The 27026-nt window shown below is 45.5% G+C and overlaps 1 protein-coding gene across 1 annotated transcript in view; it reads right to left on the bottom strand.

Moving 5' to 3' along the window:
• The window catches only part of hmcn2 (hemicentin 2), a 61166-nt gene that overhangs the window by 8705 nt on the left and 25435 nt on the right, over positions 1 to 27026 (bottom strand). The window contains exons 26-69 of the mRNA XM_035435556.1: positions 26042 to 26239; positions 24485 to 24615; positions 23988 to 24135; positions 23336 to 23462; positions 22936 to 23093; positions 22521 to 22799; positions 21860 to 22005; positions 21077 to 21227; positions 20523 to 20747; positions 20270 to 20383; positions 19407 to 19594; positions 19016 to 19112; positions 18616 to 18777; positions 18213 to 18326; positions 17667 to 17863; positions 16946 to 17027; positions 16632 to 16763; positions 15549 to 15692; positions 14782 to 14941; positions 14446 to 14570; positions 14156 to 14339; positions 13611 to 13708; positions 13125 to 13403; positions 12424 to 12614; positions 11695 to 11776; positions 11435 to 11571; positions 11124 to 11265; positions 10666 to 10810; positions 9765 to 9892; positions 9188 to 9344; positions 8839 to 8960; positions 8453 to 8617; positions 7877 to 7984; positions 7393 to 7527; positions 7114 to 7248; positions 6621 to 6890; positions 5680 to 5870; positions 4416 to 4629; positions 3542 to 3676; positions 2600 to 2790; positions 1475 to 1556; positions 923 to 1093; positions 582 to 734; positions 22 to 159 (exon numbers count right to left, since the gene is read on the bottom strand). Coding sequence (XP_035291447.1) covers positions 22 to 159; positions 582 to 734; positions 923 to 1093; positions 1475 to 1556; positions 2600 to 2790; positions 3542 to 3676; positions 4416 to 4629; positions 5680 to 5870; positions 6621 to 6890; positions 7114 to 7248; positions 7393 to 7527; positions 7877 to 7984; positions 8453 to 8617; positions 8839 to 8960; positions 9188 to 9344; positions 9765 to 9892; positions 10666 to 10810; positions 11124 to 11265; positions 11435 to 11571; positions 11695 to 11776; positions 12424 to 12614; positions 13125 to 13403; positions 13611 to 13708; positions 14156 to 14339; positions 14446 to 14570; positions 14782 to 14941; positions 15549 to 15692; positions 16632 to 16763; positions 16946 to 17027; positions 17667 to 17863; positions 18213 to 18326; positions 18616 to 18777; positions 19016 to 19112; positions 19407 to 19594; positions 20270 to 20383; positions 20523 to 20747; positions 21077 to 21227; positions 21860 to 22005; positions 22521 to 22799; positions 22936 to 23093; positions 23336 to 23462; positions 23988 to 24135; positions 24485 to 24615; positions 26042 to 26239 — 6831 coding nt within the window. The remainder of the gene's footprint in view (positions 1 to 21; positions 160 to 581; positions 735 to 922; positions 1094 to 1474; positions 1557 to 2599; positions 2791 to 3541; positions 3677 to 4415; positions 4630 to 5679; positions 5871 to 6620; positions 6891 to 7113; positions 7249 to 7392; positions 7528 to 7876; positions 7985 to 8452; positions 8618 to 8838; positions 8961 to 9187; positions 9345 to 9764; positions 9893 to 10665; positions 10811 to 11123; positions 11266 to 11434; positions 11572 to 11694; positions 11777 to 12423; positions 12615 to 13124; positions 13404 to 13610; positions 13709 to 14155; positions 14340 to 14445; positions 14571 to 14781; positions 14942 to 15548; positions 15693 to 16631; positions 16764 to 16945; positions 17028 to 17666; positions 17864 to 18212; positions 18327 to 18615; positions 18778 to 19015; positions 19113 to 19406; positions 19595 to 20269; positions 20384 to 20522; positions 20748 to 21076; positions 21228 to 21859; positions 22006 to 22520; positions 22800 to 22935; positions 23094 to 23335; positions 23463 to 23987; positions 24136 to 24484; positions 24616 to 26041; positions 26240 to 27026) is intronic.

The following is a 27026-nucleotide window of genomic DNA, read 5'->3' as shown; positions in this document are numbered from 1 at the left end:
TCGTTCTACAGCCATCCTCACCTGTCTCAAACTCCAGCTGAGACTCCTGTCTGAACTGACCCTGGGTCAGTGAGTAGCCGTTCCTGGTACCGCCAGTCTGCAGAACGGTGGTCCAGTAGATGGGAGCGAAAACAGACAGCAGCACACGCAGCAACGGACCTGAGGCACAGCCCGGAAGGTTCAGATCACCTCTAACTCCAAGCACAACCCCAACATCACCCCTCCTTATGTATGCTACCATTGCTAATGCACTGTATGGTAGATGCCCTTAAACTAGGGTGATATATTGTATCTATGGTAGCAATATTGTTCAGCATCTCGGAGCTCTATGCCTGAACAGCTGGAGCCATTGAGATAAAGCAGGTCTCACTGACCCTGGTCCCAGTGAGACACAGGGTCTGCTGAGGTTTTTTCTGTTAAAAAGTAAATTCATGTCATCTGCTTTCTTGGGTCTAAAGAGTATGTAGGATTTACACCTATGACCCCCCTTCCCACCCCTTTGCCCAAATACAGTACCTAAACCATTCCACCAGACCTGTTTGGTAGCATCCCCGCTCTCCCTCTCATATGAGTGCACTCACCCACACTGGCTGGGATGTCATTGACATGGGCCTCCAGCTTGCTGGTGCCCTGCTCTAAGTCGTCCGTGATGTTGGCCTCCAGGAAAGCAACGCCAAACTCCTCCTCATTCACCATCCCTATGAGGCTGCCCCGTGCACGCCGAGGGACCTCTCCTTGGAGCCACCAATCAGGAAAGGGACAGAGGTGATGTCAGAGTAGAGAAACTTGAGGAAGAAAAGATGCCCTGCTCTGGACACGTTCAAGCATATCACCCATATGACCCAAGTCCCATTTCTCTGTGATGAACTGGATGGCTGTTAAGACAGAGGAACATGAACATAATCTTGGATTTAAAGACTACCTGGACAAAGTTTGGAGTGACAGCTCCTGGAATCTGTGCTTTGTCCCTCACATGGTCTCCCGCCATTGGCCGGAACAGGATTGTTGCACAATCGAATTCTTTCTTGGACCCCCTGCCCACATGTGACACTACATGGGCCCCAATTTCCCCAGCTAGAAAACCCTCCAGGGACTGAACCAACAGACAAAAACAGTTAATGAGACAATTGATTTTAGAAATTTAGACATTTCTAAATTTGCATTGACATCTTCATAGCATGTAAAAATATTGTTACTCCCGTATACCCACTTATAGTATTGAGCATGATGTTTGTACGCAGCTAATAAATAGAATTAGCAAATGCAATAATAACATCAAAATCCTGCAAATACAGTATGGCATGGACATGCATGTGGTGCTGTTTGGTGGCCCTAATAAAGATATAGCAAGTACACAGCAACCAGTAATAACGTTTTTAGCAAATGGAAATGTACTGCCGCGTAGAGCTAGATATGGGCCAGATGCTATATTAATAATATATGAGAAGTGAGAAATTGATAATGAGTCACTCACTCTGCACTTTCAGAGCGACGGTCCTCTCTGCCATTCCAGCATCGCTCTCTGCAACACAGCGGTACTCCCCTGAATCCCCACTCTGAAACGCAAACACGAGCATAAACAGCCAGGAGCATTACCATAGCATGTCCCGTATACTGCACACAGTACCACTTACATTTAATTTTTGAATATGTATAATCCATGTATTAACCACAAGTAAATTGATATACTGGAAATTACTGAGGAAATTTAGCACCTTGCTACAGGTGCTATAGCAGCCTGCCTTACTCTGGGAACCAACTCTTCTATTGTCCAGTTAATGGACCAGCTCCTTACAGCCCACAATGGAAATACAATAGTTTTATGAATTAGTGGGCTAATCCTCTTCAAGCACTGGAAAGATTCCAGAGTGGATTTTGTCCTTGATGCTAGTGTAAAAGCATAATATGGAAATATATTTTTAAAAAAAACATCTGTTGTTTACAATAACTGCCATTATATTGAAGGATACAGAAAACAAATGACATAAAAGACTGCTGCTTCCTGCCGCCAGCGGCCCTGCCACAGGGATACAGCCACGCTGTCAATTACAGCTGTAACAGCATTACAGCCCAGCCACTCGGATTCCAGGCCGGGAGCCCAAAGAACCTCGCTCTCGAGACACTAATTCCATTAGCCACTCAGTCTAAACCAGAATCTGATTTCCCTGGGCCTTGGGGAACTTCAGCAGCAATCACAGAATGTTCCAGTAAACTTCTTCCTTTTCAAAAGTTTTTCTGTGCACATTGGAGCCAAGTGCCCTGGCCAAAAATAGTGAACTTCAAAGCCCTGAAACTTCTGAGTATTGTCAAGCTTTAGGGCAAGGGTAAACAAAGTAAAGAAAGATCGTAGAATACATTTATATCTATAAATATATACTACAATTTACATAATGATTGCACATACTGGTTTATGTGATTAAATTCCTGACCTCTGTAACCAGTAGTTCCATCGTCTCAGCACTTGGAGGTCATGCTAGTCTCTTGTCTTGTTAAAGAGTCGACCCATTTCAGTGCATCAACCATATGAATTGAGCCATTGGTTAAGGGGGGCCATAAAGGCTATAAGGGAGGTCAAAGGTCATGCAAACTGTGTGTTTACCGTTACGCCGTAGATGGCCAGGGAGCCGTTGTGCATGGGGTGCAGACGCAGGGTGCTGAGCAGGGGCCGCCCGTCCCGCAGCCAGCGCAGTGAAGGGGCAGGGTCACCCTTGACTGAGCAGTCCAGCAGGGCCGTGGCACCCTGAGGCACTGTTTGGGAGCTGTGGGCCTCCCCACTGATGACTGGGGGTTCTGGAGGGGGACAGGGTACAGACACCAAAACATAACTTTTTGTTTCTCCTCCTCAAACAACTATAATGAAACATAGTTAAGTCACTTAGTAAATGATATTACTTATTCTGTTTATTTGTCATTGTAAAAATCCTAAGTAAATTAAATGCACATAAAGTGTATTATCCTGTAAATCAGGGGTTCGCAACCCTGATCCTGGTGTACTAAAGGTTATGCTGGTTTTTTGTTATTACTCAGTACTTAATTTAATAATTTGTTCATTTAGAAACCCATTAGTTTAATTTACCTTCTCTTCTAGGGTTCATATCCAAATACAGTACAAATAAAAATAATATGGGTCATTAAATTGTAGGAGTGCATAGCAATCACATAAAATAAAAATAAATGTATAAGCCCAAAAGTTCACAAAATGGCAGCAGCATTAGCTGCACCCACATTGAAATCTGTCTTTTAAAGTCAGTGATTAATTGATCAGCTAAAACAATTCATCACTCAACCTGGTTTCTTGGGTCTAAATTGGTTGTAGATTTTAAGGTTAAGAAAAACCCAGCATTCCATGCATCCCAACAGGACCAAGCTATGTTGTAAGGCCAAACTTAAACACACCGTTTAGAACAGGACGGTCAGATTTGTCTTCTTATTAAATAGCATAAAGTTAGAGGGTGGCCACTGGCCACAGCACTGCTGTTTTATCACCACCTTCTCCTCCTAACTTCCACCTCTGCCACTTTCCCCACAGACGAGGGTCTACCTCTGACACGGACGAATGAGAGAGCCCGGATGGTGCCCACGCTGTTGTCTGCCTTGCACACGTAGGTGCCCGCGTCACTCACGGACACGTTCTCGATGACCAGCAAGCTCCTGCCTGCTTCATCCACTCTGGGACCTGGGAGAAGCAAGAGGTCACCACGCTCAGAAAATCGACAGGGGAAACATTTAGCTGCTCTGCTGTGTACACGCCCATCCATTTTCTGACCTCAATACCACAGCAATACGACAATAAGTCCAAAGCACTTCTTTCACATTACATTACAGGCACTTAGCAGATGCTCTTACACAACGTTTGACCCAGACTTTTGGACTTTTGACCTGGACCCTTCATTAAATTATTCTTTGTAATGATACCGCTCTGTCTGGATGTTGGTGTACTGCAGGTACCTGTTTTCAGCAGACGTCACATACTATTTGCCATAAACATTTTATTTTGTAATTTTCAACAATGTTTTGTCTACTGGCTTTTTGTAGTACATTTATGTAATTACTATGCAATTTATGCTCAAATCATCTGTAATAGCTCAGGAAAGAAAATCTACTTGGAGGAAAATAAAATATAAATCTGCATAAGAAATCATAAGAATATCCCCCACTTAATGGACTAACTACATTCTTCCAAATTATGACAGAGCACCCAGCCATTTAGACAAAAATAATTGCATTCATCAGTTATTATTGTACTGCATTATATTATTGTATTGTACTGTATTATTATCACAGAGATAATAATTACTATTGTGTTTAAGGTAAGAAACATCTTTGAAAAACTTTAAGCTATTCAAACGACAAGGGATGACATATGCCCAGTATTAGTACTCCTGACAGAGTGTGGTGGGGGTGCTATGTTGTACCAGAGAAGGGGCTGTTATTCACGGTCCAGGAGATGGTCGGGATGGGCATGCCCTGGGCGTGGCAGGACAGGGAGAGGCGCTGGCCCGTGTTCAGCGTCACGTCGCCCGGCAGCTCCTTGAAGGCAGGCCGCATGTTGACGGACAGGCGGATCTCCTGCCGGGCGGTGCCGGCGGCATTCACAGCCACACAGGTGAACACACCTGCATCACCTGGCTGCCAGGGGAACGGCAGAGACAATAGCATCATTGTATGTTTGGCTTAGCAGGAGCACGCTTAATCGGGGTGATTAACAATAGTTACATGTCACAAATCAGGAAATGCATACAGGTAGAATTACAAAAGAAGCTGTAATCTACCTTGAACAAATAGAACAATGCTTCACCTCAGATTTTAACCAGTATCATTTTGGCTTTGTCATGTTCCCAAATAATTGCAGCACACTACGTTACACAAGGGTTTCAAATTATGAACATTGAAAATACTATTCTTTCACATGTTCATTTTCTGCTCAAATGTTTGATGTTGGATATGCATGAAAGCATTCAGGGAGACCGAACAGCACAGTGAGAAAATAGGGTAGAAGCTAGAGCCGTGGGGCATGCATGACCTGGTCCAGCACAGTCAATACAGTAATTATAGCACATCTGTATTGATTGCCATTGGTACTGACCTAAGAACTACATAAGAACAATTCCACTGAGGAATGCTGCTGTATTTACATTTATATGTATTCATGGTGCCAATGCTCTTAGCCTCAGCAAATACATAGAGATATGAAAATCACATGCAGCCCTACTATAATGAGTGTCAATCACAGGAATTGAAGAGTGCAACAAACACTGGTTCATTACAATTGTCACTCTCACAGATGTTCTATATAAAAGCCAGATCAGCTCCTGCAGTCCTTCACTAATTCACTACCAGGTATGGACCAACATTTGTCCTGGAAAACTAAAGTTCATTGAACAATTAGATGATTCAGCAGGTTTGCATTCGTGAATTAACTGAACTTAACATGAAAATAATAGCCACCATGCCCTGTAGCTCTACGGGTCTAACATCAGTGTTGCCATGCTGGCTATGAATGTTCTGTCTTCATTCAAGCCCCATTGATTAGTATTTGTAATTAGCCAGCAACTATGCATATTTTGAGCTTCAAAACAGCAGAGACAGAACATTCCATACAGAGAATATGGAGATGACCATCTGGACAGCACAGAGAATCTGTGACTCCAAACACAGCTACACAGGTTGACCTCTGACCTCTGCCCTCTCGATGATCAGCTCTCCAGATCGCAGAACGGTGAATTTTCCCAGAAGGCCTGCCACCTTGATGCCATCCTTCTCCCAGGAAATCCTGGGTTCGGGTAGTCCTTGGGCAGCACAGGGTAACAGCGCCTGGAATCCCTGAATAACTGACAGCTCCGACTGACCAACTGGAATCATGGGTGGGACTGCAGAAGGGAAAAGGAGATGTTAGAAGAGGATCTATGTCTATCCATACTGTTGTGAACAGCACACAACCTTAAATCACAATCTTTAAAATTGCATGCAATATTTTTCTACTTGAGGGGCAACTACAGCTGTTCTCATCTCATTGAGGGCCTTGTTTATATTATGGTGATGGGCCCAAATCCAGAATGAGCTACAGTAGACTGTAGAAGGCTAGTGAACCACTTCATAATTGGCTATAGCAGCATTTCATTAGTTTTTCTTTTTACATCATTAAATTTTGCCTCAACCAGTTGTTCCAGCACCATCTGTATCAGGTGCACAGTTATTTGGTATTATAACTGCAAAGCTCAGCTTGTGGACTGCAGAGTACAGAAAACCATGCCTGACTGAACACATTTCGGGTGATGCGCATACTGGTGCGTATTCTCCAGTGCTGACAGTGGAATTTTGCAGGGGTGAGACGGGATCACACTTGCGAGTGGGAATTTCATACTGGGGGAGAATAAGTTAACATGTACTTTCAAATGGAGTCGTCTATTTCTAGCAACCAAAGGACTACCAACTGAACCTCAGAGAACATGGCTTATAGAATAATATGATGCGCACAAAAAAATGCACACACATATGCACACAGTAAATAAATCTCAGGTGACAAAACTTATTTAAATCAAACATTCAACCACTTTCCCCTTTGTTGTAACCGCTCAAAAACAACCCTGGTGCCCTTTAGGCCAGTATTGAGCACTCACTCTGAATAGTGAGCCGGATGTCCAGGCTGGCCCTGCCTGCATAGTTTTTGGCTGAGCAGGTGTAGAGGCCGGCGTCGCTGCGTTGTGTGGTGGCGATCCAGAGGGTTCCATTGGAGAATAGCCGCACGTGGGCCCCCTCCGCCACTGGCCGCCTGTCCTTCTGCCAGGACACCTCTGGCTGGGGCTGCCCATCTGCCCCACACTGCAGGCTGACTGGCTGGCCCACCACGGCCGTGTACTCCAGGCTTGGGGCAGTGAGCACAGGAGGGACTGCAGTAAATTGGCCACAGCGTGTGAAATAAGATGAGACAAGTAATTCAGTTATGTGTGTATAACCGAAGAAAGACTGAATAGAGATTATAAAAGAGGTCTGCACTCAAGAAGACTCTTAGTCATAGTCCTAGCCTTATAACCATGTTCCACACACGCACACACACACACACAGTACAAAGTGTAAGATGCTATTCAACCATGAACTCAACATGAAGGGTACCTTGCAGGACAAGCCGTGTCCTTCCCACAGCTGTGCCTGCCTCGTTCTGTGCCATGCACTGGTAAGTACCAGCATCCCCTAGTGTCACGCGGGAGAACTGCAGGGCACCACTCGGTAGCACGGCCAGCCTGTGACCTGTACAAAAACCGACAAATGTCAGAATAAACAACCACAGCCGAATGGTACACCAAAACCCAGTAATGACCGAGAAGCAAGAACGATATGTGAAAAACAGGTGCCAAAACAGGCATTAGATCAACACACCAATCAAGTTCTCACCAGTGGCTATCGGCACACCCTCCCGTTGCCAGGTGATGGTAGGTCTAGGGAAACCCTGCACGTCGCAGGGCAGAATAATCCCATGATGCAACACCACTTTCACTTCTTCCTTCATGGGACGCACCTCTGGGGGTTCTGAGAACAAAACAACATAAGGTATCATGGGACATCACAGAGAAAACCAAATACTCGACCACATGACCGTGTTTACACTACAGCTTCAAAAGAGCTTTCTTTTAAAAACATAATGCATGTAGTCAGTACGTTATTAGCCAAACCTGTGACAGTCACGTTAATGATCATCATCAACATTATCAACATCATTATCATCATAGCCTTAGGCATTTGTTTTACTATTTTATAAAATCCCTCTACATACAATACATTATGTATTCCCATATCATTAGAATTGCTTAAGCCTCATTAGTTGTCTGTGTAAGTCAATCACATAGACCACACACAACCTCCCAGCCCTTCAGCGAACCTTGTACGGTGAGGGTGATGTGTTTGTAGGCGACTCCAGCGGGGTTGCGGGCAGAGCAGGTGTACCTTCCTGCATGGCTGGGTTCAGCCTTCGTGATCTCCAGCACACCTGAACATTACAGCACAGCATCACTGACCCTGACCAGCCAGATAACACTGCAGGCCACTGATTGGAGGATCTCTCACAGACAACAACTGGAATCCCATGGGTACCTGGTGTGCTAGTGCGAGGCAGTACTGCCCCAAATCTTTTGGTGGCCCTATACAAAATTTGATTTGGGCCCCTATCCCTACACCCTTATATGTGTGCCCGGGTGGGACTACAGTAAGGGTAGTCAGAAGAGTTCTGACAGAATTTAAACCAACCCATCCCTACTTTCACACTGCTACAAACTCCTGTTCATAACAGAAGAATGCATATAAGGTCACATGGGAATACAAGCAGGTGTAAAGAAAAGAACATCGCTACTATAGCTGACAAAGTGTGACTGCACTGACAAAAGACAGCATGCAAGCTAACAGACTCGCCCTTGGTAATGTGCTACAAGTACACTGGCATTAAAGGGCTGTGTATTACCAGTGGGCAGGACCCGATAGCTGCCTCCACGAGAGCCCAGCTGCGCCCCACTTTTGGTCCAGCTGATTTTTGGCTCGGGGCGACCCAGCACGTGGCAGGGGAGGATCACAGGGGACATCTTGATGGCGGTGACTGTGGTGATGTCATCCTCAATAGAAGGGGGGACTGGTTGGAGAGACAGAGAGGGAGGGAGAAATTCCACACTCATTTCTTGTGTTTTGTGTTCAGGCTTCCGTTGCTACAGCTATCAGGAACCCATGACTAATTGAATTCATCAGCAAGCACACTATTCTCAAGGACCTCCTAGCCTGAGAGCAATACATCCTTAAATAGCAACATACAGATACATCCTAAAGATATTAAATGAACAGGTTAACTGGTGATACCTTGCAGAATGACCTCAATGACCCTGCGCTCTTCTCCAACCTCATTGGCTGATGTGCACTCAAAGTATCCTTCGTCTTCATTGGATGGGGAGGTAATAACCAGAGAGCCAGAAGACAGTAACCTTTCAGGGAGAAAAACACAAATTATGAAACTCCTAACAAAATACAAAAACAGCTGTGTTCCCTGAAAGTGACTCGGCTAAATAAAATGTGTGTATCAACCAAAACATATATGTGATTTGGTTGATATACAAAAAATACTGCTGATATCATTGTGAACAGTCTGTGTGTGTTTGTGTGTGTGTGTGTGCATATGTGTGTGTACGGAGTTGGAGGTGGATGTAAGCACCTGTAGGCCCCAGGATCCTTTGTGAGGTCAAGGGGGGTCCCATTCCTTTTCCAGGACACTTGGGGAGTAGGGATACCCGTGGTCTCACAGCTCAGAATGGCTCGCACCCCCGTTGTCATGGTTATGTTAAAGGGACCGGGGCGGATAGATGGACCCACTACACCCACAGAAGAGAGAGAGCAATGAGAGAGGGCAGGGTGCAGGAAGAGAAGAACAGTGAGCTCAGAAGCTGTGCTGTAAAGGCTCTACAGGAAGAGCTACATCCATTCAATACAACTTATTTTAACATACAAAAAAGGGGTATTTGGAGCAGAGTCTGACACTGTAGCCCCAGTAGACACTGTTCACAATGTCCAGGTCTGACAATGTTCACCCTAAAACTATGCTGGGTGCTAAAACCGGTGAATACTGGTAACAGGTAACAAAAGTAACAATACTGCTATATTAACAAAATTTCCATATAGAAAGAGAACTAAAATAACACATAAAAAGTAACTTTCAGATGAAAATTCAAAGGAACAATTGAAAAACTGAAAAACATTGACAGTTATGAAACAAAAAAAAGTGTTGCCAGTACCAAACACTTGCAGATCCATCCCATGATGGTCCGAGCCGGCTGGGTTGGAGGCTGTGCAGTAGTACCGTCCGGCGTCAGACAGCTGCGCAGACCCGATGCGCAGTGAGCCCTCAGCCAAGATGGTGAACCTGGCCCACACATAACAACATGTTCAACCGGTGTGGAGCTAAAACCAAGGCCGCTCAATAGCAGCTAACGCTCTGAAGCCCTGTCCATCCTCTAGTGCTAGAGCATCATTACTGCTGCTGCTTACCGAGGAGCAAAGTGTCCAAAGATACTTAAGATAGGATACAGCATTATACAACATACTCTCAGAGCTTTTCCTCTACTCTACTCATCCCCGCAGCATAAGGGGGAAGAAGAGGCAAGGCAAGAGAGGTAGAGGTGCTGGCCAACACAAGGCTTTTTAACAATATTTTACCCAATTGCAATAAATTGTGAGTGGCCTTTGTTCTAATTAGAGAAGAACATAATGGCAATTGCTTGTCTTGGAATGGCTAGGTTCTGTGGATGGGTTTAGGGGCTGGTTTGTAATCATGAAAATTCAGAGCAGAGGAACACAATAAATTGCTTTCTCCAGTCACAGCAAAAAAAAAAAAAAAACAATAATAAACTTCTTTGAACTTTGCAAATAGATCTTCATACAATATTGCTAAAATAGCTTTTCATAATATAGTGTTTTTTTATCAAAGTGTCAATGTGCTTGACAAGTACATTTCCATAAAAAGTACGACCATGAAAAGGAATGGAATGGACACATTAATACACAGACAGGGTTAGAATGGGAAAGGGACACCCAAAAGTTTCAAAACTGCAGTTTAAAAAAAAGTTTTTTCCTCAAACAACAGTCAAACAAAAACCTGAATGGTACAAAAACTTTGCAGGCACTGCTTCTCCTCACCTGCTGTTGTTAGGGACCAATGGCAGGCCGTCTTTTCTCCATATGACAGATGGGGTGGGTGTTCCCTCTGCTTCACAGGGCAGCACTGCAGCCTGATTGACATGAACTGTGACCACTGAGGGGCCTGCCTTGATTATCGGTGGCACTGAAGAGGAAGTGGAGAGGATATTCAGACTAAGAAATGCAAAAAAAAATGTGGCGCAGCAAGAAGCAGGTAAATCCAATTTACACTGAAGGTATCTTTCAGGGACTTTCCAGATAGATAGATAGATAGATAGATGGGTCAGTGGTAAGTCACCAATACAAGAAACACAGGGATAGTTTCGGTGGATTGCTCACCATATTTGTCAGAAATATATTGACAGAAATATTGTCTCAAACAGATAGTCAGCCACAAGTACTCAAATCAAATACTCATGGAGAGACAGAGAGACAGACAGTTGGACAGACATACTCACAGAGGACATCCACTGTGAAGGACAGGCTGTTGCTGCCGGCTATGTTGCTGACCACACAGCTGTACAGGCCACTGTCCTCAGGCATCACGTCCTGAATTTCAAGGAACTGCCCCCCTGCCAGAATCTGGACACGCCCACCCAGCTACAGAGAAGATCAGAAGATCAGAGGGCCATGAACATGCAAAACAGCATGCCTTTCATTTCTACATTGGATTTGATCATTCTTCAGTCAACCAGTCATTGATTCATTTACTTATTGAAGAATTCACAGCTAATTTGCATGACCCCCCACCCACTGCATTCTGTCTGACCTGCAGCTTGGCGTCATCTTTGAGCCACTCAATGACAGGCGGAGGGTCACTGTTGGCCTGGCACTCCAGTGTCAGGTGACCCTTAGTGGGGACAGATATGGTCCGGATGTCTCCAGAGCCCAGCAGTGTTGGAGGAACTGAACAAGAGAGAAGAAGCGACAGGCTTTCATTAGAGACAGGATGCACTACTGGGAAGCCTGCATCACTTTGCTGGAATGTTCCACAGAGAGACTCTATTTGCACACATGAATGTATCTCACCTTGAACCTGTACCCAGTGATTCCTCCCATCCTCCCCGGCAGGGCTGCTGGCCAGACAGGTATAGAGACCTGCATCTTCTACCTGTCCCAGTAACACACAAAGGTTTACAGAATGGGTGTGGTCTTGTTTAAGGGAATGGACGGCTCAACACTGGAGATGCATACATCACTGAAATAAGCCAGCAATGCATACTCAGGTAAACTAGTACTAATGAACTCCCTCCCCTCCTCATTAGTTGGTATTTGTTTAGGGCCCGGGTTTTCAACAGTGGGTCCTTGAAGGTACTGTAGGGGGTCCCTGGCCAGACTTGATATACAATGACTATATATAGACTTTGAAAAATATTTCAAAATATACATATACTTTTTTGATGTAACCCTTTTTTATCTTATGATGGGGGTCACCCCTGGAGCCTGAATGGGGGTCCCTGGATCAGAAAAGGTTGAAACCCCCTGTTCTAGGAGTAAGTAAGACCCATCATTGCGACATGGTTACTACTACTCACACATACCCCTCCACATGACTCCCCATTACAAATACAGTTTACAGTGTGACATCATCTTACTATTTTTCATGCCTCTGAGTTACATACTTTTTTCTTACCAAAGATCACCAAAGGGTTAAGTGCACATCTACAGTTGGCTACACATGTCTCCCAGGCTACCAGGCGAATTGCCCAGCCATAGCTGGCTAATTCTGGCGGGATGGAGGTCATGGTGGAAGCCTACCTGAACCTTGCTAATCCTGAGCAAGCCCCCATTTCTCAGCACCACAGCATCCCCCTCCAGTGGGTGCCCGTCCTTCAGCCAGCTCAGAGTGGGAGGGGGAACCCCTTCTGCAGCACACTCCAACTCCAGGGGACTGTTTATGGCGATGGACACTTCCTCCGGGGAGCCAGAACCAGAGATCTTCGGAGGCTCTGTGTTAAAGCACAAACATCGCAGAGATACAGTAGGTATGCCAGGTAAATACTGTAGGAGCTCATTCTGGTTTTATTTGCTTATATATGATGATATGTGTGAGGCACTGCGGTGTGCATGTCTGTGTATATTGTGCTTGAGTGTGTATGGCGTGTGTGTAGTGTGTGATTAGCATATCCACGTGATTGCCCTTCTCATCCAGGACAGTGAGATTGAAGGTCTTGGTGCTGCAGTGCATTGGCTTTTCAACCGCAGCGATTTGTGTACCTGCGTGTAGCATGTACGCTGCGTTCATAGCAGCAATGCGACGTGGACGTGCCGTGTGTACAGTGTGTGCTGTGACGGCCCCGCTCACCCTGCACAGTCATGTTGAAGGTATTGGTGATGCTGTGCATTGGCTATGCAGCCGTATTAAACTTCTGAGTTTACCTGCGTGTAGCCTGTATGAAGCAGGAATGTGATCTGGAAGCACCGTGTGTGTAGGGTGTGCATGCGACGGCCCTTCTCACCCTGCACAGTGAGGTTGAAGGTCTTGGTGCTGCTGCCCGCCTGGTTGCTGGCGACGCAGCTGTACTGGCCCGCGTCGGCGGAGCTCACGTCCGGCAGCCGGAGCCGTGTCTCGTGCCCGTCCAGCAGCAGGTTGCGGTGCAGGGACAGCGGCTGGCCGTCCTTCAGCCAGGACAGCGAGGGCGGCGGGATCCCCCGGGCCTCGCAGGTGAGCGTCACCAGCGAGCCCTGCACCACCGTCACATGCTCAGTGGGCTCCACATGATCCACACCTGGGGGCACTAACACATCAAAAAAATTTGTGATTGTAATCCCTTTCCTTAGAGCTTAGCCTCCAGCAGGGAAATTACATTACCGCAGGCAAAAAGAGAACTCAGCATAATGCAGCAATTTTAACTTGTGAGTAAAAAGAAGAACAGAAATTGAATGGTGAAAAAAGACTGCCATCCAGTTTTGAGTCCCTTGATATAAGCTAGGCTAGGCCGTACCTTGCACCTGCACATTGTAGCTGAGTTCTGCCAGTCCTGCCCGACTGCGGGCCACACAGGTATAGACCCCAGAGTCTGACAGCTGCACCGGTGAGATCCTTGGGAACACAGAACACAGATGGTAAAGTATCCCCCCAGTCCCCCCCTCTCTCATCTAAACTACTAGATTGACACAAAACTTTCTCATGTTATCAAAGGAGTACAGAAAAGAGCAGGGAAAGCTGGATTAAATCTAGAGACAATTAAATATAGGAGGAGAGGACACACCAGCTGACAGTGTCTGGACAGAGGAAGTGGGAAAGAGGAGGGGTAGGTGGAAGAGGAGGAAGTGAGCAAAATAAGAGCAGGATAAGAATATGAAGAAGGGGAAGGAGAGCTAGAGAGAGAGTATGGTTGAAAAAGGGAAGAAAAGGTGGCAAGAGTGTAAATGCGTGAAGAGTGAGAGATATAGGATAAATGGAAAATGGGGAGAAATGAAGTGGAGAGGAGGAGGAGATGGGGAAAGGGAAAGGAATAAGGAGAAGGAGGAGGAGTAAGGGCCTCACCTGAGGACAGCGTCTGCAGAGAGGAGCCGGGTTCGAGGGGAGAGGAGCAGAGGGCGTCCGTTCCACAGCCAGCTGATCTGGGGTGGGGGGTATCCTGCTGCCAGGCACTCCAGGGTCACCACACTGTCCTGGGCTACCTGCACTTCCCGTGGGGAGCCCACATCACCCCCAATAGAGGGGGGCACTAAAAGAAGAGTAAAAATGGCCTGGGTCAGTACTGGGCCAATCATCTTCAGCACAGGAAGTGCACCCCTCTCCCCAGACAGGAAGGGCAGGCGAGTAAAACTGACCCAGCACGGACAGGGTGTAGATCTTGCTCTCCTGGCCAGCGGGACTGACCGCCAGGCAGGTGTATGTCCCTGAGTCGGTGGGCCTCAGCCCCAGCAGCGTCAGAGCGCCCCCATCAGGAGACAAGCTGTTGCACACAAGCACAATGTATCAAAGTTCATGGCACACGGTCCGCGGATCGACACACATTCTGAACCTCCCCCATTCTCCTCTCTCCTCGACTGTGCCCTCCCTCCCCCTCTGCCTCCTCTCCCTTTTCTCCATTTCTTAATTTCTTGCCTTTCTTCTCCCATCCCCCTCATAAAACCCAGAAAAACCGAACAAAAGCAGGCACCCACTGTAAGTTCTGCATGTCGGTGGTGTCCAGGGGCGCCCCATTCTTCAGCCAGCTCAGCTGGGGCTTGGGGGTCCCTGTCACCCGGCATTCCATGGTCAGCTCCTCCCCCACTGAAGCGCTGATCTCCGAGGGCTGGCCGGAGTCCAGGATGGTGGGCAAAACTGGAACGTGGAGCGTTGCACATGTCAGTACAGACCAGCACAGAGGTGACTACAGTGGTTAATGCGAAGCTATAGCCCAAACCCAAGTCAGAAGTCACACCTACATTCAACATGCAAGAGCTGCCCTGGTATAAGCCTGTTTTTCTGAAGCCCTCTTTTGAGTGATGAATATTCTGGTGATCATTCTGAACCAGAGCTCTGAAATCTCAATTAATGAAGTTTGACTGAGCTGATAACTGAATACTGCTCTGAAATTGACACCCCAAGTTGTGTCACATTTAATCAGAATGATCTTTTTTTACTCATATACTTCTTTCAGAGCAAAGACATTTCTGACAACCCATATCATATTGATTTTACAGTGAGCTCCATAATGATTGGGACAAAGACATGCTTTTTTTTCCTGATTTGGCTCTGTGCTCCACCATTTTATATTTATATAATTTGACTGGGAACAGGTTTGAGAAACAGGAAATCCATTGCTGTTACTAAATACAATAGCCTATCTAATCTATTTGATAATATTCAGATAGATAGATCAGTTATTTCTGGTTGTGAACACACAGGCAAAACTGGTAGAACTGGACACACGGAAGCTGTTTTTTACCCTGCACTGTGAGGCTGTAGTCCTTGTGAATCTCTCCCTCGCTGTTCTTGGCCACACAGGTGTAGGTACCGGCATGAGAGAGCTGAAGAGGTCCGAGTTCCAGCCTACTGCCCCGCACTGACCACTTCCACTGAACACTACTCTCTGTGCGCCAGTAACAATAAAGACGTGGACATCAACATCACACAAACAGAACCTGAACATTGCTCTCTGAGCACTAAAAACAATTAAGATAGCCATCAGTATCACAGAGACGTCTACTGAACAGTGCTGTTTTGCATTAGAGAGAATAAAGACATGGACAGAAATGTCCAAGAATATCACTAAACACTATGAGAGACTATAAGGAAGTGGACACCGACACCAGAGAAACGTTCTCTGAACACTGCTCTGTGCATCAGAAACAAGCACAAAAGAACACCAAGAGCATTCAAATGAACCCTTACAGGCACTGGTACCAACATCGATTCACACAACTTCAGCTAATATTCGTACATTTAAATTCAGTCGATAGATATGCATTCAAAACCAACAATTTGCAATAATTTAATTTTAGTAGCAGCCTACTGACAAACACAATGTAAGCACTTTCAGAATGATTATGGCAAATAACATGGAACTGTTATTGGAATGTGCTGATAAAAATTTCTGAAGAAGTGACTGTAATGCTCACTTCTGAAATAAGTGACACAATGCATTTACTGTCAGTTGTTGGCATATAACTCAAGCCACTGTATAACTGAGTAAGTAAACTGATTCCAAAGACACAATAGATTCAAATATTTCTCCCAGGAAATGTAGGTTTACAGATTTCACAAAAGTACTTTCAATAGTTATGTTAATAGAAGTTTTTTGCATTTCAACACTGCAGCTCAGCTGCTGAGAGTATAGCTCAATAAAAGGTCACTATAATATAATATAATATAATATAATATAATATAATATAATATAATATAATATAATATAATATAATATAATATAATATAATATAATATTTCTTTCTGAAAAAACAAAACTGAAGGGGAGCTTATTGCATTACAATCCTGAAAGCACACTAGAACAGATACAGTTCCATTTTCTCACCAATAGGGACACCGTCCTTCATCCAGGCGATGCTGGGGGCTGGGACGCCTGTGGCCTCACAGAGCAGGGTGATGTGGGAACCTTGGGTTTGGACCAGGGTCTCCTGGAGAGGCTCATTCAAAGCAGGGGGCACTGCCGATGTGCAGGGGGAAAACCGGAAAAAATCTCACCTAACATTGTGTGGAAATCAGTTTTCTACATTCAGCCTTGATAACAAAGGGCTAGATACCCAGTCAAGAGACTTATGCTGCCAGAAGCTGGTAGGGCACTACAGAAAGTAGAGTAAATAAATGCGTCAGAATTTGATGTCTCACCGTGGACAGTCAGGCGGAAAGTCCTGTCCACTTGTCCAGCGATGTTTGACACCTTGCAGGTGTAGATTCCATTGTCAGCCACCTGCAAACAACAATGAATTGACTATCGTGGTCAGTACAGAGTGTAAAGTACAAGTCTGTTTGCTGTCAAATCTTCTATGTCATTGGTGTGATTTGTGGTCAGAGATGGGTCTGTGATTGATGATTAATGATAAGGAGTCCATCCATAATTCTGATTTATATCTTTGAGGTTCTAAACATTTTAAAGAGGTAGAACGCTTACAAAAATAGAAAGGCTCTGAAACTGGGTCTGGGGGTCTGAAATCTCAACAAAATGGCAAAAAGTATTTTCCCTAAATACAGAAAAAAGTAATAAAACATAACTGTACTAAATATACTGTAGTAAGACTGATGGAAGGCTCTAATCCATATATTACTGTATTAAATTGCCACTGCATTGCAGCCTGTGGTGCCAGATGCAGGTTTTAGAAGTAAAATATTTTATAGTCTGATATAATTATATGCTATATGACCTCCTGTTTCAAATTAGCTTCCATGCATTAGTATATTAAATTAACGTTGCATTGCAGCATGTGGTGTTGGATACAGGTTTCAGAAGTTAACTAATTTACAGAGGTGAGGCTCTATCAGGCGACCATTTTAGGGGGCCTAATTTAAAAGAAACCTTTCAGAAGAGCAGGAATAACACACAGACACACACCTGCACTCCCTGGATCTTCAGCAGGTGCCCTTCCACCCTCAGACCACTTCCCTGGGCTAGCTGGAGCCCATTGCGGTACCATGTGACCTCGGGCTCCGGCTTGCCCTCCGCTTCACACCGCAGGGAGACGAACGTCCCCACTTGGGGGGTCACGAACTCTGGCTCAGAGTCAGTGCGGGGCTTCAGGACTGGCGGGACTTTAACAAAGATGTAAAGCAGATGAAATTAAGATGGAGTAAAGCTTTATGTTAAATGTGACTTCATAGAACTTGCTGTGTGGAATAAGTCCATCAAAATTCACTCTTCAACCTTAATAAAAATATGCAACCTTAAGATGCCTGAGAAATTCTAGTTTAATTATACCCAAGACGAATTAATCCTGTTGAAAAGCATCAGTTTTCCATTTCACATTTATGCTTTTAAACTTCTGTTACAATACCATCCATGCTGAATTGATGAAAATTACATTGGAAAACATTCAAATAGGCTGACAATGTTTCATTGGGGGTGGTGCTGAGGTTTAATTTCACTGTGAGCGGTACTGACCATACACACTGAGCTGGATGCTTTTCTGGTTCTGTCCTGCACGGTTGGTGGCGGTGCAGACATACTGCCCGGCATCTTGCACTCTGGCCCGGGGAAGCTGTAACATCTGACCACCTGCAGACATTCAATCACGTTAACGGATACGTATTCACTGAAAACACATTCACAGAGATGAGCCTTCACCAAGCCTACTTCGTCATCAAAAACACACCTTGCAGACACACCTTAATACAGCTTAACACCTTAAGACTAATTAATAAAATTAACCAAAGTAACAGAAAATTTAACTGAAACAAAAATTCTCTCACAGAAACACTTTTCGGGTGAGTACGCACACCCATGCACACACACACACACACACACACACAAAAACACAAATGAGGAGTGCTGCTCTGGCCCTGACCTGGCAGGATGTGGATTCCTGTACTGAACTGTAGGGCCTCTCCATCCTTGGTCCAGGTGATATCAGGAGGAGGGTAGGCTTGGACGTCGCACAGCAAGGACACCATGTGACCCTCAATTACGCTCATCTCCTCCTCCCTCTGCCCGACGACTCTTGGGGGAACTATAGCAACATACTTTGTTATCAATGATTGGGTAAAAACTCACCAGCATGCACTCGGGCCAGTGGTTCCCAAACTGTGGGCTGGGATCACTGGTGGGTTGTGTGAGCGTTTAAGGTTGGTTGAGATAACACAAAAAATATATGTTGTATACTTTTCATTGCACGTTACACGTAGTGCACATGGTACATGCAGTGATTTTGACGTTAGGTATAAACGTTGGGGTAGGGTTAGTCTCACCTTGTACAGTCAGACTGAAGAGCTTCTCCACTGCGCCCACTTTATTCTCTGCTACACACAGGTATCCTGCCATGTCTGACACCTGCACACTGACAATCTGCAGAGTGGGGTTTCAGCCACGATGTTATATGCAGGCCACACGACCAGCCAGGCACCAGCACATCAGTGAACTCAACACCAGCACTATCATTGTGCTATTATATGATGGGCTCTTATGGGCTCTCATCTAAGGCTACGCTACATATCCTACATTACAAATCTTGTCCAATTAAGGTTAACAAACCTTCTTTAATCGTACAGTGTTGGCTCCCCATCTGGGAACTGAACCTGTAACCTACTGGTTATAAGTTCTTTCACCATCATGCCAGTAAACAAGGAACGAGGCTCGAACCTCAAGCAGCTTCCCGTCCTCCAGGATGTGGAGCTGAGGCCCGCTGTAGAGCGGCAGGCCGTCCCGAAGCCAGGAGATTGCGGGCGCAGGGTTTCCGGACACGGAGCACCCCAGCTGGACCGTGCTGTTGACCACTGCCATGACCTCTTCCATGAACTCATCCGCCTGACCGATGATGGTAGGGGGCACTGCGATACCACAAGGGATACAATGATAGAGGGCACCGCAACACAGGAAGCGACACAAGTTTTGTCCCCACAAGTAAAGAGGTCCCTTTATAGAAGGTGAGTAATCAAGTCCCCACCAGAATAGTAAAACGCATACACACACACATACTGTGTAGTCCTGCAGCGTAGCTGCAGCAATACCATGTGATGAGATGAGGGGTACAGTGACTCAGAATGGGACCGTTTGATGCACAAACTAACCCCGCATCATCTTAATCATTGGTTCTCTAACTGTGTGCCAGGACCCACTGCTGGATTTTGGGAGGGGGTGGGAAAAAAATATAACCCATCTTTCCCTTCATCTCACAGGTTCTGAAACATGCATCTTGATGGTGGCACTTTGCCTATCTTTAGCTCTTGTGGTGTTTGCTCAGCATGTTAAAGGCTTTTTTTCAGTAAGTCACTTTGACTACTTCAGTGCAGTACAAAGGGCTTTGTGAAAATGTTTCTGTCATAGGTAAGTTAGAATTTGTTTATGAAGTATGTGGTTTTACAGTTAAAGTAAAACTTCAATTTTCTATTATTCAAAGCGTAAATCCCAAGTGATTCCTTTATGCTCTGAATAGCTTTTTAAACAATACCTCCCTAAAAGGCATCAGCTATCAGCTAGTTTAAAGAAGCATACCGTTCACCTACCCAACACCTCCAGATCAAAGTGCATGCGGTCTTCGCCGGCCTCATTCACCGCCTGACAGGTATACTTCCCAGCATCCTCTTTCCGGACCCGTGGGATCTGCAAGACCTGGCCTCCTGAGAAAACGATCCACTCATTGAGCTTTAAGCCACAACCAAACAATCACAGAAGTCTATTTCTGGGGCCATGCACTGTGTCATACAGGACTTGCTGTAGATGTACTGTGTCATGTGACGGGAAACCTTGCAGACTCACCAGGAAGCAACACCACTCCATCGCTGGTGGAGAGCTTGCGCCCATCTCGGTACCAGCTGAGGCGGGGAGGGGGGATGGCGTTGCTCTCACATGATAGGCTGATGGTGTGACCCAGGACTACCTCCCGCCTCTCCATCATCTCCTCCCCTCCATCTCCACCCTCCTCCTCCTCTCCCAGACCCCAGGCCGCTGGTCCGTTGTTCACCCGGTGGAAGACAGGCGGCACTGTGGAGTAGGTGTGGATGTAATTTAGGAATAATGACTGTAGTAGTGTAACTGTATTAAAGCATCACAATGCAGTTAACAATAATGCTAGATATACTTTTAATCAAACACACCAGTGACACAGATTTCACAATGGGGAAGAATTTAACAGTCCGTACAAATAATTCTCGTACAACACTATACAATTTTGACAACTATGAAATAAACCTGCCTCTGGTCTCCTAGCATGCAATAATATTAATTTGTGGCATTACGCAATATGCTCGCCTAGCAGACTGTCTCTCCTACAATTAAATCATCTTCGTCATTGACCGAATGAAGACAATTACCTTGTACGGTAACGTGGAAGTCCCTCTTGGCCTCCCCGGCCGCGTTGGACACCACACAGGTGTACTGTCCCTCGTGGGACAGGAGGGCACGGTCGAGGTGCAGAACATGGCCGTCCACCCGGATCCCAACGTGAGCGTCACCCACAAGCAGCTGGACATGAGGAAAAATCATCAGCATCCTGAGAGGTCCATACAGTAAGCCTGGTTTCCACTCAACAGCCTTGGCCAAGGTCTAAGCTGCTCCCTGTTTACACACTGTGACCCAGGTCTGCTTTCACCTACCATTTGTTCTTAACTTTGAATTAAAACAAATTCAAATGCATTTTCCTTTTTTGGTGACTGTTCTGAGGGAAAATGTTTGCACTTAATTGGGAGTCAATGAAAAAAGCACACTGAAGGCTTTTTAATAACTTGTTGAACTTTTCTGGAACCATCTATATCAAAATCTATTCTGATTGCTTATGAATAGATGAAGGAGCCCATTACACAGATTTATGCTTTTCCTCACTATTTTGTAATGAAGGAATTATGATGCATAAATCTTTGTTATTACTGATTGTGGGAAGTAATAATAAAAAAATGAGTGTTAATCATAACTATGAGTACGTTGTACACATGGGGAATTAAAATGTTTAGAACCTCCGATATAAATCAAAGTTTTGGTCTGACTCCTTATCATTAGTCACCAATCACAAACACGTGAAAGCAGTTACTTATCTCTGAATCACTACCCATCCAATCAAATGGGTTCACCCCAAAACCGCTTATCACACACACACACACCTGTCCGTCTCTGTACCACTGTATGGCGGGCTCAGGAAAGCCTTTGGACAGGCAGGACAGAGCCAAGGTGCCATTGATTCGGACCTTCACCTCTCTGCTGCCAAACCCGAGGGACGTGGAGTCATCTGCTTCAATCTGAGGGGGAACTAAAGAGAGGACACCATGCAATCCAACTGACAAACGTGTTGTGCTTAGATTTTAAAGATGTTTTGCATGCATATTATACATTATTTCAGTTACGCAAAGTATTCCTTCATAAAGTATTACTTTATAAAGATACACTTTGTCAGTGTAAAGCATTCTGTTTGCTTACAAATTATTTTTAAGAATGGTGTTGAATGTGATTGAAGGTGTTACATATACTTAAGGAATACTTACTTTGTATTGCTTGTTTTTATTATTTACATTGAAATTAATTTGTCGTTGTGTGTGTAATGGCATAGTGCTACCTTCAATTTGATGCTGAATGCTTAGCGCAAAGAGCCTCATCATGGCCTTCCTAGTTTATACATCTAAGAATTTATGAGGGTTCTTGTGGATAATATGACAATATACCAGGGTCTGTTAAGTCGAAGCTTCTAAATTTGGTTTTCACTCCATACCAGCAGAAATCAGATCAGCCGATCTGCAGAGCAGCATGAAAATGGGCACACCCCCTTACCCAGAACCCTCAGCGTGTAGTGTCTGTGGGCAGTGCCGGCGGGGTTGGTGGCGCGGCAGGTGTACCGGCCTGCGTCGTCGCCGCGCGCCGCCCCCAGGTGGAGAGCCTGCCCCCCCCGGGTGTACGTGAGCCGGGCGCTGGACACGATTGGCTGGCCGTCCTTCAGCCACGTCAGACTGGGGGCGGGCACGCCCTCGGCCTCGCAGGGGAGCATGGTGGGAAAACCCAGAACCACAGACACCTCCGTGCTCTCGCTGGAGCTCCTGATGGAAGGGGGTGCTAACGAGACATGGGGGGGAGGGACAAGGGGAAGATATTAGCGGGAACTACAGTATCACCTATCAGGATGAACCAGTGTAAGGAATGGGATGTTTTATTTTGGGGAGGGGAAGGGGGGGGGGGGCAGGGAGGTTACCCTGGACTGTGACCCTGAACTGGCGCATCTGGGTGCCGGCGCGGTTGCTGGCGACGCAGCGGTACAGGCCCTGGTCCCTCAGCCGGACAGACTTCACCTTCATCACCTGGCCCTGCTCCAGGAACTCCACGTGGGGGTCTCCATCTCGTGACAGCACCCTGTGCAGAAGGGAGGGATGCTGCCGCTTGCATCACAGGTACGAATGGTCCCCATGTGACGAGTGTGTTAGCGTGAGTGTGTGAGGGTCTCTGTGTGTGTGCATTTGGGAGTGTGTGTGTGTGTGTGTACTGTAGGTGTGTGAGCGTGAGTGTGTGCGTAATTGTGTGTGTATGTGTGTGCACGTGTGTCTGTGTGTGTGTGTGTTGTTTGAATCTGTAGTCAGTAACCCATCTTCACTCACTCTCCATCCCGACTCCATTCTACTTTGGGTGCTGGGCGGCCGTTGACCCGGCATTGCAGCTCCACTTCCTGCCCGGCCACCACCGCCAGGTCCTGCATCGCCAACGTGCCTGAGATCACAGGGGGAGCTGTGGGGCCAGGGACAGTCAGACAGGTGGACCACCAGAGGCAGAGAAAGACAGAAGGAGGACACATACAAACGGGAACACAGAGACACAAAGGGAGAATACTGAAAACCATGACCCATTAAGTGCTCAGAAAAATGAGGTTACACCTTCCTGAACCAAAAAGGTTTCTAAGCAAAGTTCTTGCACCCTACAAACCACTGATACATCGCAGTCCGTGCTACCTGTTCTAAATCCCTTCCCCAGATTTCTACTGTTGTATGCCAATGCGATTTACATTCCAGTCTAGCTCATAGCTCTCAGAAATGGACTCCATGCCAAAGAGTCTATTCTAACATTTAATTAAGCAATTCAAACTCATCTCATGTCCACAGGGGTTTCACTCACAAAAAATCAGCGGTTCACTTTCTTTGCATATTGTTGAAGAAAGTTTTCCTGTACAAAGCTCTCGCTTTAAAACTGGCATATCCGATGAATACCTACCCTAAACAAATCCATCCGAACCGAACAAGAGATGCTGTCACTCACCTTGCACCACAATGCTGTAGTCCCTCCTGGCTTCACCGGCTTTGTTTGAAGCCCTGCAAGAAAATGTGCCAGAATGTTCCATCTGGACCCGATAGATTCTCAGAAGCCTCTTTCCATTCTGGAGGTAAATCCCTGCATAATCGTTCACCTGCAGAAGACCAAAGATGAAAGGAGTTTGTAATCTGACTCTTTAATAAAAGTAATATTTATCAACCGGAATATACTAATACACCACTAGGTGTCACTGTGTTGCTAGAGATATCAATCTGGTGGTTTCAAAAGACCAAAGTAAGACCACAGAAAGACCAAAATAACTATTGTGTGGTTCAGCGCTGCTGGTGCCCTGAATGGCAAAGTGGACTGGACTGACCCACTTAATCTCATCATAAGAGCAAATAAATGAAATTGTAGTTGAGCGTCTGGGACATTAGAGAGGTGGGCACAACTGTATTGTTCGTCTGAAAAACCAAAGCCTCTTCTGGGGAGACGGTACCCACAGGTCGGCCATCTTTGGTCCAGGTGATGGAGGGAGAGGGGTTCCCGAAGGCATCACAGCCCAGACTGAGGGGCTGGTGAAGGGTCACCGTAAGGTTGGCAGCTTGTCCATCATCCTGAATCTCTGGCGGAACTGGAGGGTAAACAAGAGAAACAGAATAATAAATGAGTGGTGGAGTAGCAGAGTCAATACATAGCTATTAAGTAGAGGACTTCCTAAGTAGTGATGAAGTAGGGGAGTTGAAAAGTAGTGATGGAGTAGAAGAATTTGTAAGTAGAAATGAAGTAGAGTTGATAAGTAGTGATGGAGTAGAGGAGTTGATAAGTATTAATGGAGCAGAGAAGTTGATAAGTTGTGATGGAGTAGAAGAGTTGGTAAGTAGTAATGAAGTAGAGTTGATAAGTAGTGATGAAGTGGAAGAGTTGATAAGCAGTGATGAGTAGAGGAGTTGATAAGCATTGATGGATAGAAGAGTTCTAAAGTAGTAATGAAGTAGAGTTGATGATGGAGTAGAGGAGTTGATAAGTGGTGATGGAGTAGAGGAGTTGATAAACAGTGATGGAGTAGAGGAGTTAATAAATAGTGATGGAGTAGAGGTGCGGTAATGGAATAATAGTGAGGGGGAGTGGTGGGGGAGCGGCATTGTGGTTTAGCAATTTGAGCTGCTGGAGTGATAATGACCCAAAATGTTAAGTCTGTTTCCCAGGTGAGGCATTGCTCTGGCACCATTGAGCAAAGGTGCATAAAAATGAATTAGCTTTAGAAAATGTCTAACTGTGATATATGAATTCATAAATCATGAGCTCCTTAACCTCCTGTTGTCCTGAGGTTCAAAAATAATTCTATCCTGTTTTTAACAGCAGAGATAATTCCCTGAAATTAATAGTTTTCAGTATTAAATTTTATTACTTTTCCGGGAGTGTCCCTACCATTATAAAAAGTTAAACATTGCCCTTTTTTTATATAAGCGGTTCACCATCAGCTTACAAAGATTTCCTTATGAGTCTTTTTTAAGTTACGAAATCAAAAGTTATAAAATCAGAAGTAATAATGAAAGCTAAATGGCACACATCTATCACAGAAAAAAAAAAAACAGTTAGGACATATGTTTTGTAGCAAAAATGGATAGTTTAGAAAGAAAAAAAACAGTCTCCCTGGACTGTGAAGCCAGAAAACAGCTATTCACTGATTTATTGATGAATGACAGGTTGTTTATCAATAAAAAAAATACTTGAGAATACTAAATACAACAGGAGGGTTAAACTGATCGGGAATGACTCAGCAAATTAATTAAATAAAATGCAATCGCTCACAGATGCTTTTATAAACACACATCCTTTAATCGTGGGAGCGCAAGGGTTTCATGTTATATTCTTTGTTTCCTGGGGAATGATCCTCAAACAATGAAATCATTCTCTGTTTTGGGGGTGCTGCATGAACAAATACCCTAGTGACTGGAAACTATTTTATTCATTCATGACAGATGTGAAATCTGTTGAGGTACGATGCTGAAAAACAGAAATCAGCTGGAGGGAGTGTGTGGGTAAAGGCTACTCACCATTTACTTTCAGTCTGGTCTTCCGCTCCACGGATCCAGCCTCATTGGTGGCCAAGCATTTGAAGTCCCCACTATGGCTGGCGGACGTGGAGCCAATCACGAGGGACCCATTCAGTGACACCGTAACCCCGATCCCTGATTGGTCGGGGTGTATTTCCAGCCCGTTTTTGAACCAGCGCACCTTTGGAGGGGGTGAGCCTGCAAGGGCATGCAGAGAGAGAGAGAGAGAGAGAGAGAGAGTGAAGTGGGGAAGGGAGCTGATCTGGGGTCAGCCTGAAACGAGGTAAAGCTTCCGCTGTAGGAATACTTCCTCGGACGGTTGCCTGCAAACAGGAAGAAAGTGGGTTCTCCATTTATCTCCTAGACGGATGGAATGGCAGGGGAAAATGTGCCAAAGTACTGCGGAGGTCTGCATCCGTTGTGTCGCCATCCTGTGATATTTCAAGATAAGTCAAAATACGACGATAGGGGGCGAGAGCCAAGCACAACATATTTGGAGATGCCTGATTTAAAGTGGCAGGGCAGAGATTTACAGCCACAGGAACAGAGGCCTGGGGTCAGGCACACAGAGGCTTGGTGTGGATGGGACCTACAGTTCAAAAGTGTTAATGTGTACATTCAGGTGCCCGAGGAGCCAGAAACAGATGTTTTCCCAAAGTTTCACAGGGTTAAAAAGCCTCAGAAGGCACCTCTCGGCTTTTATGGCCGACTCCAAAGGGGCCGTTCGGAGATCAGAGGAGTGCGTCCCTGACTTGCTAAATGTTTACCAAGTCCTGACAGCAAAGCACACAAGGAGAGAGAGAGAGAGAGAGAGAGAGAGAGAGGGAGAGAGGATGAAAAATGAACACACATCACATTCTGCATCCAAAAAAGAGAAAAAAAATCTCAGGAGACGTAACAAAAGAACCAAGGATAGTTTCCAACTGGGTCCTGCACTGAGCTCATGTTTATGGTTTAAAATACAGAAATGTATTACCTTACGGGC

The sequence above is a fragment of the Anguilla anguilla genome, chromosome 10, assembly GCF_013347855.1.
Source record: "Anguilla anguilla isolate fAngAng1 chromosome 10, fAngAng1.pri, whole genome shotgun sequence".
Lineage (NCBI taxonomy): Eukaryota > Metazoa > Chordata > Actinopteri > Anguilliformes > Anguillidae > Anguilla > Anguilla anguilla.
The sequence above is the reverse complement of the archived record's forward strand: the minus strand, read 5'-3'. Positions and strand labels throughout refer to the sequence as shown.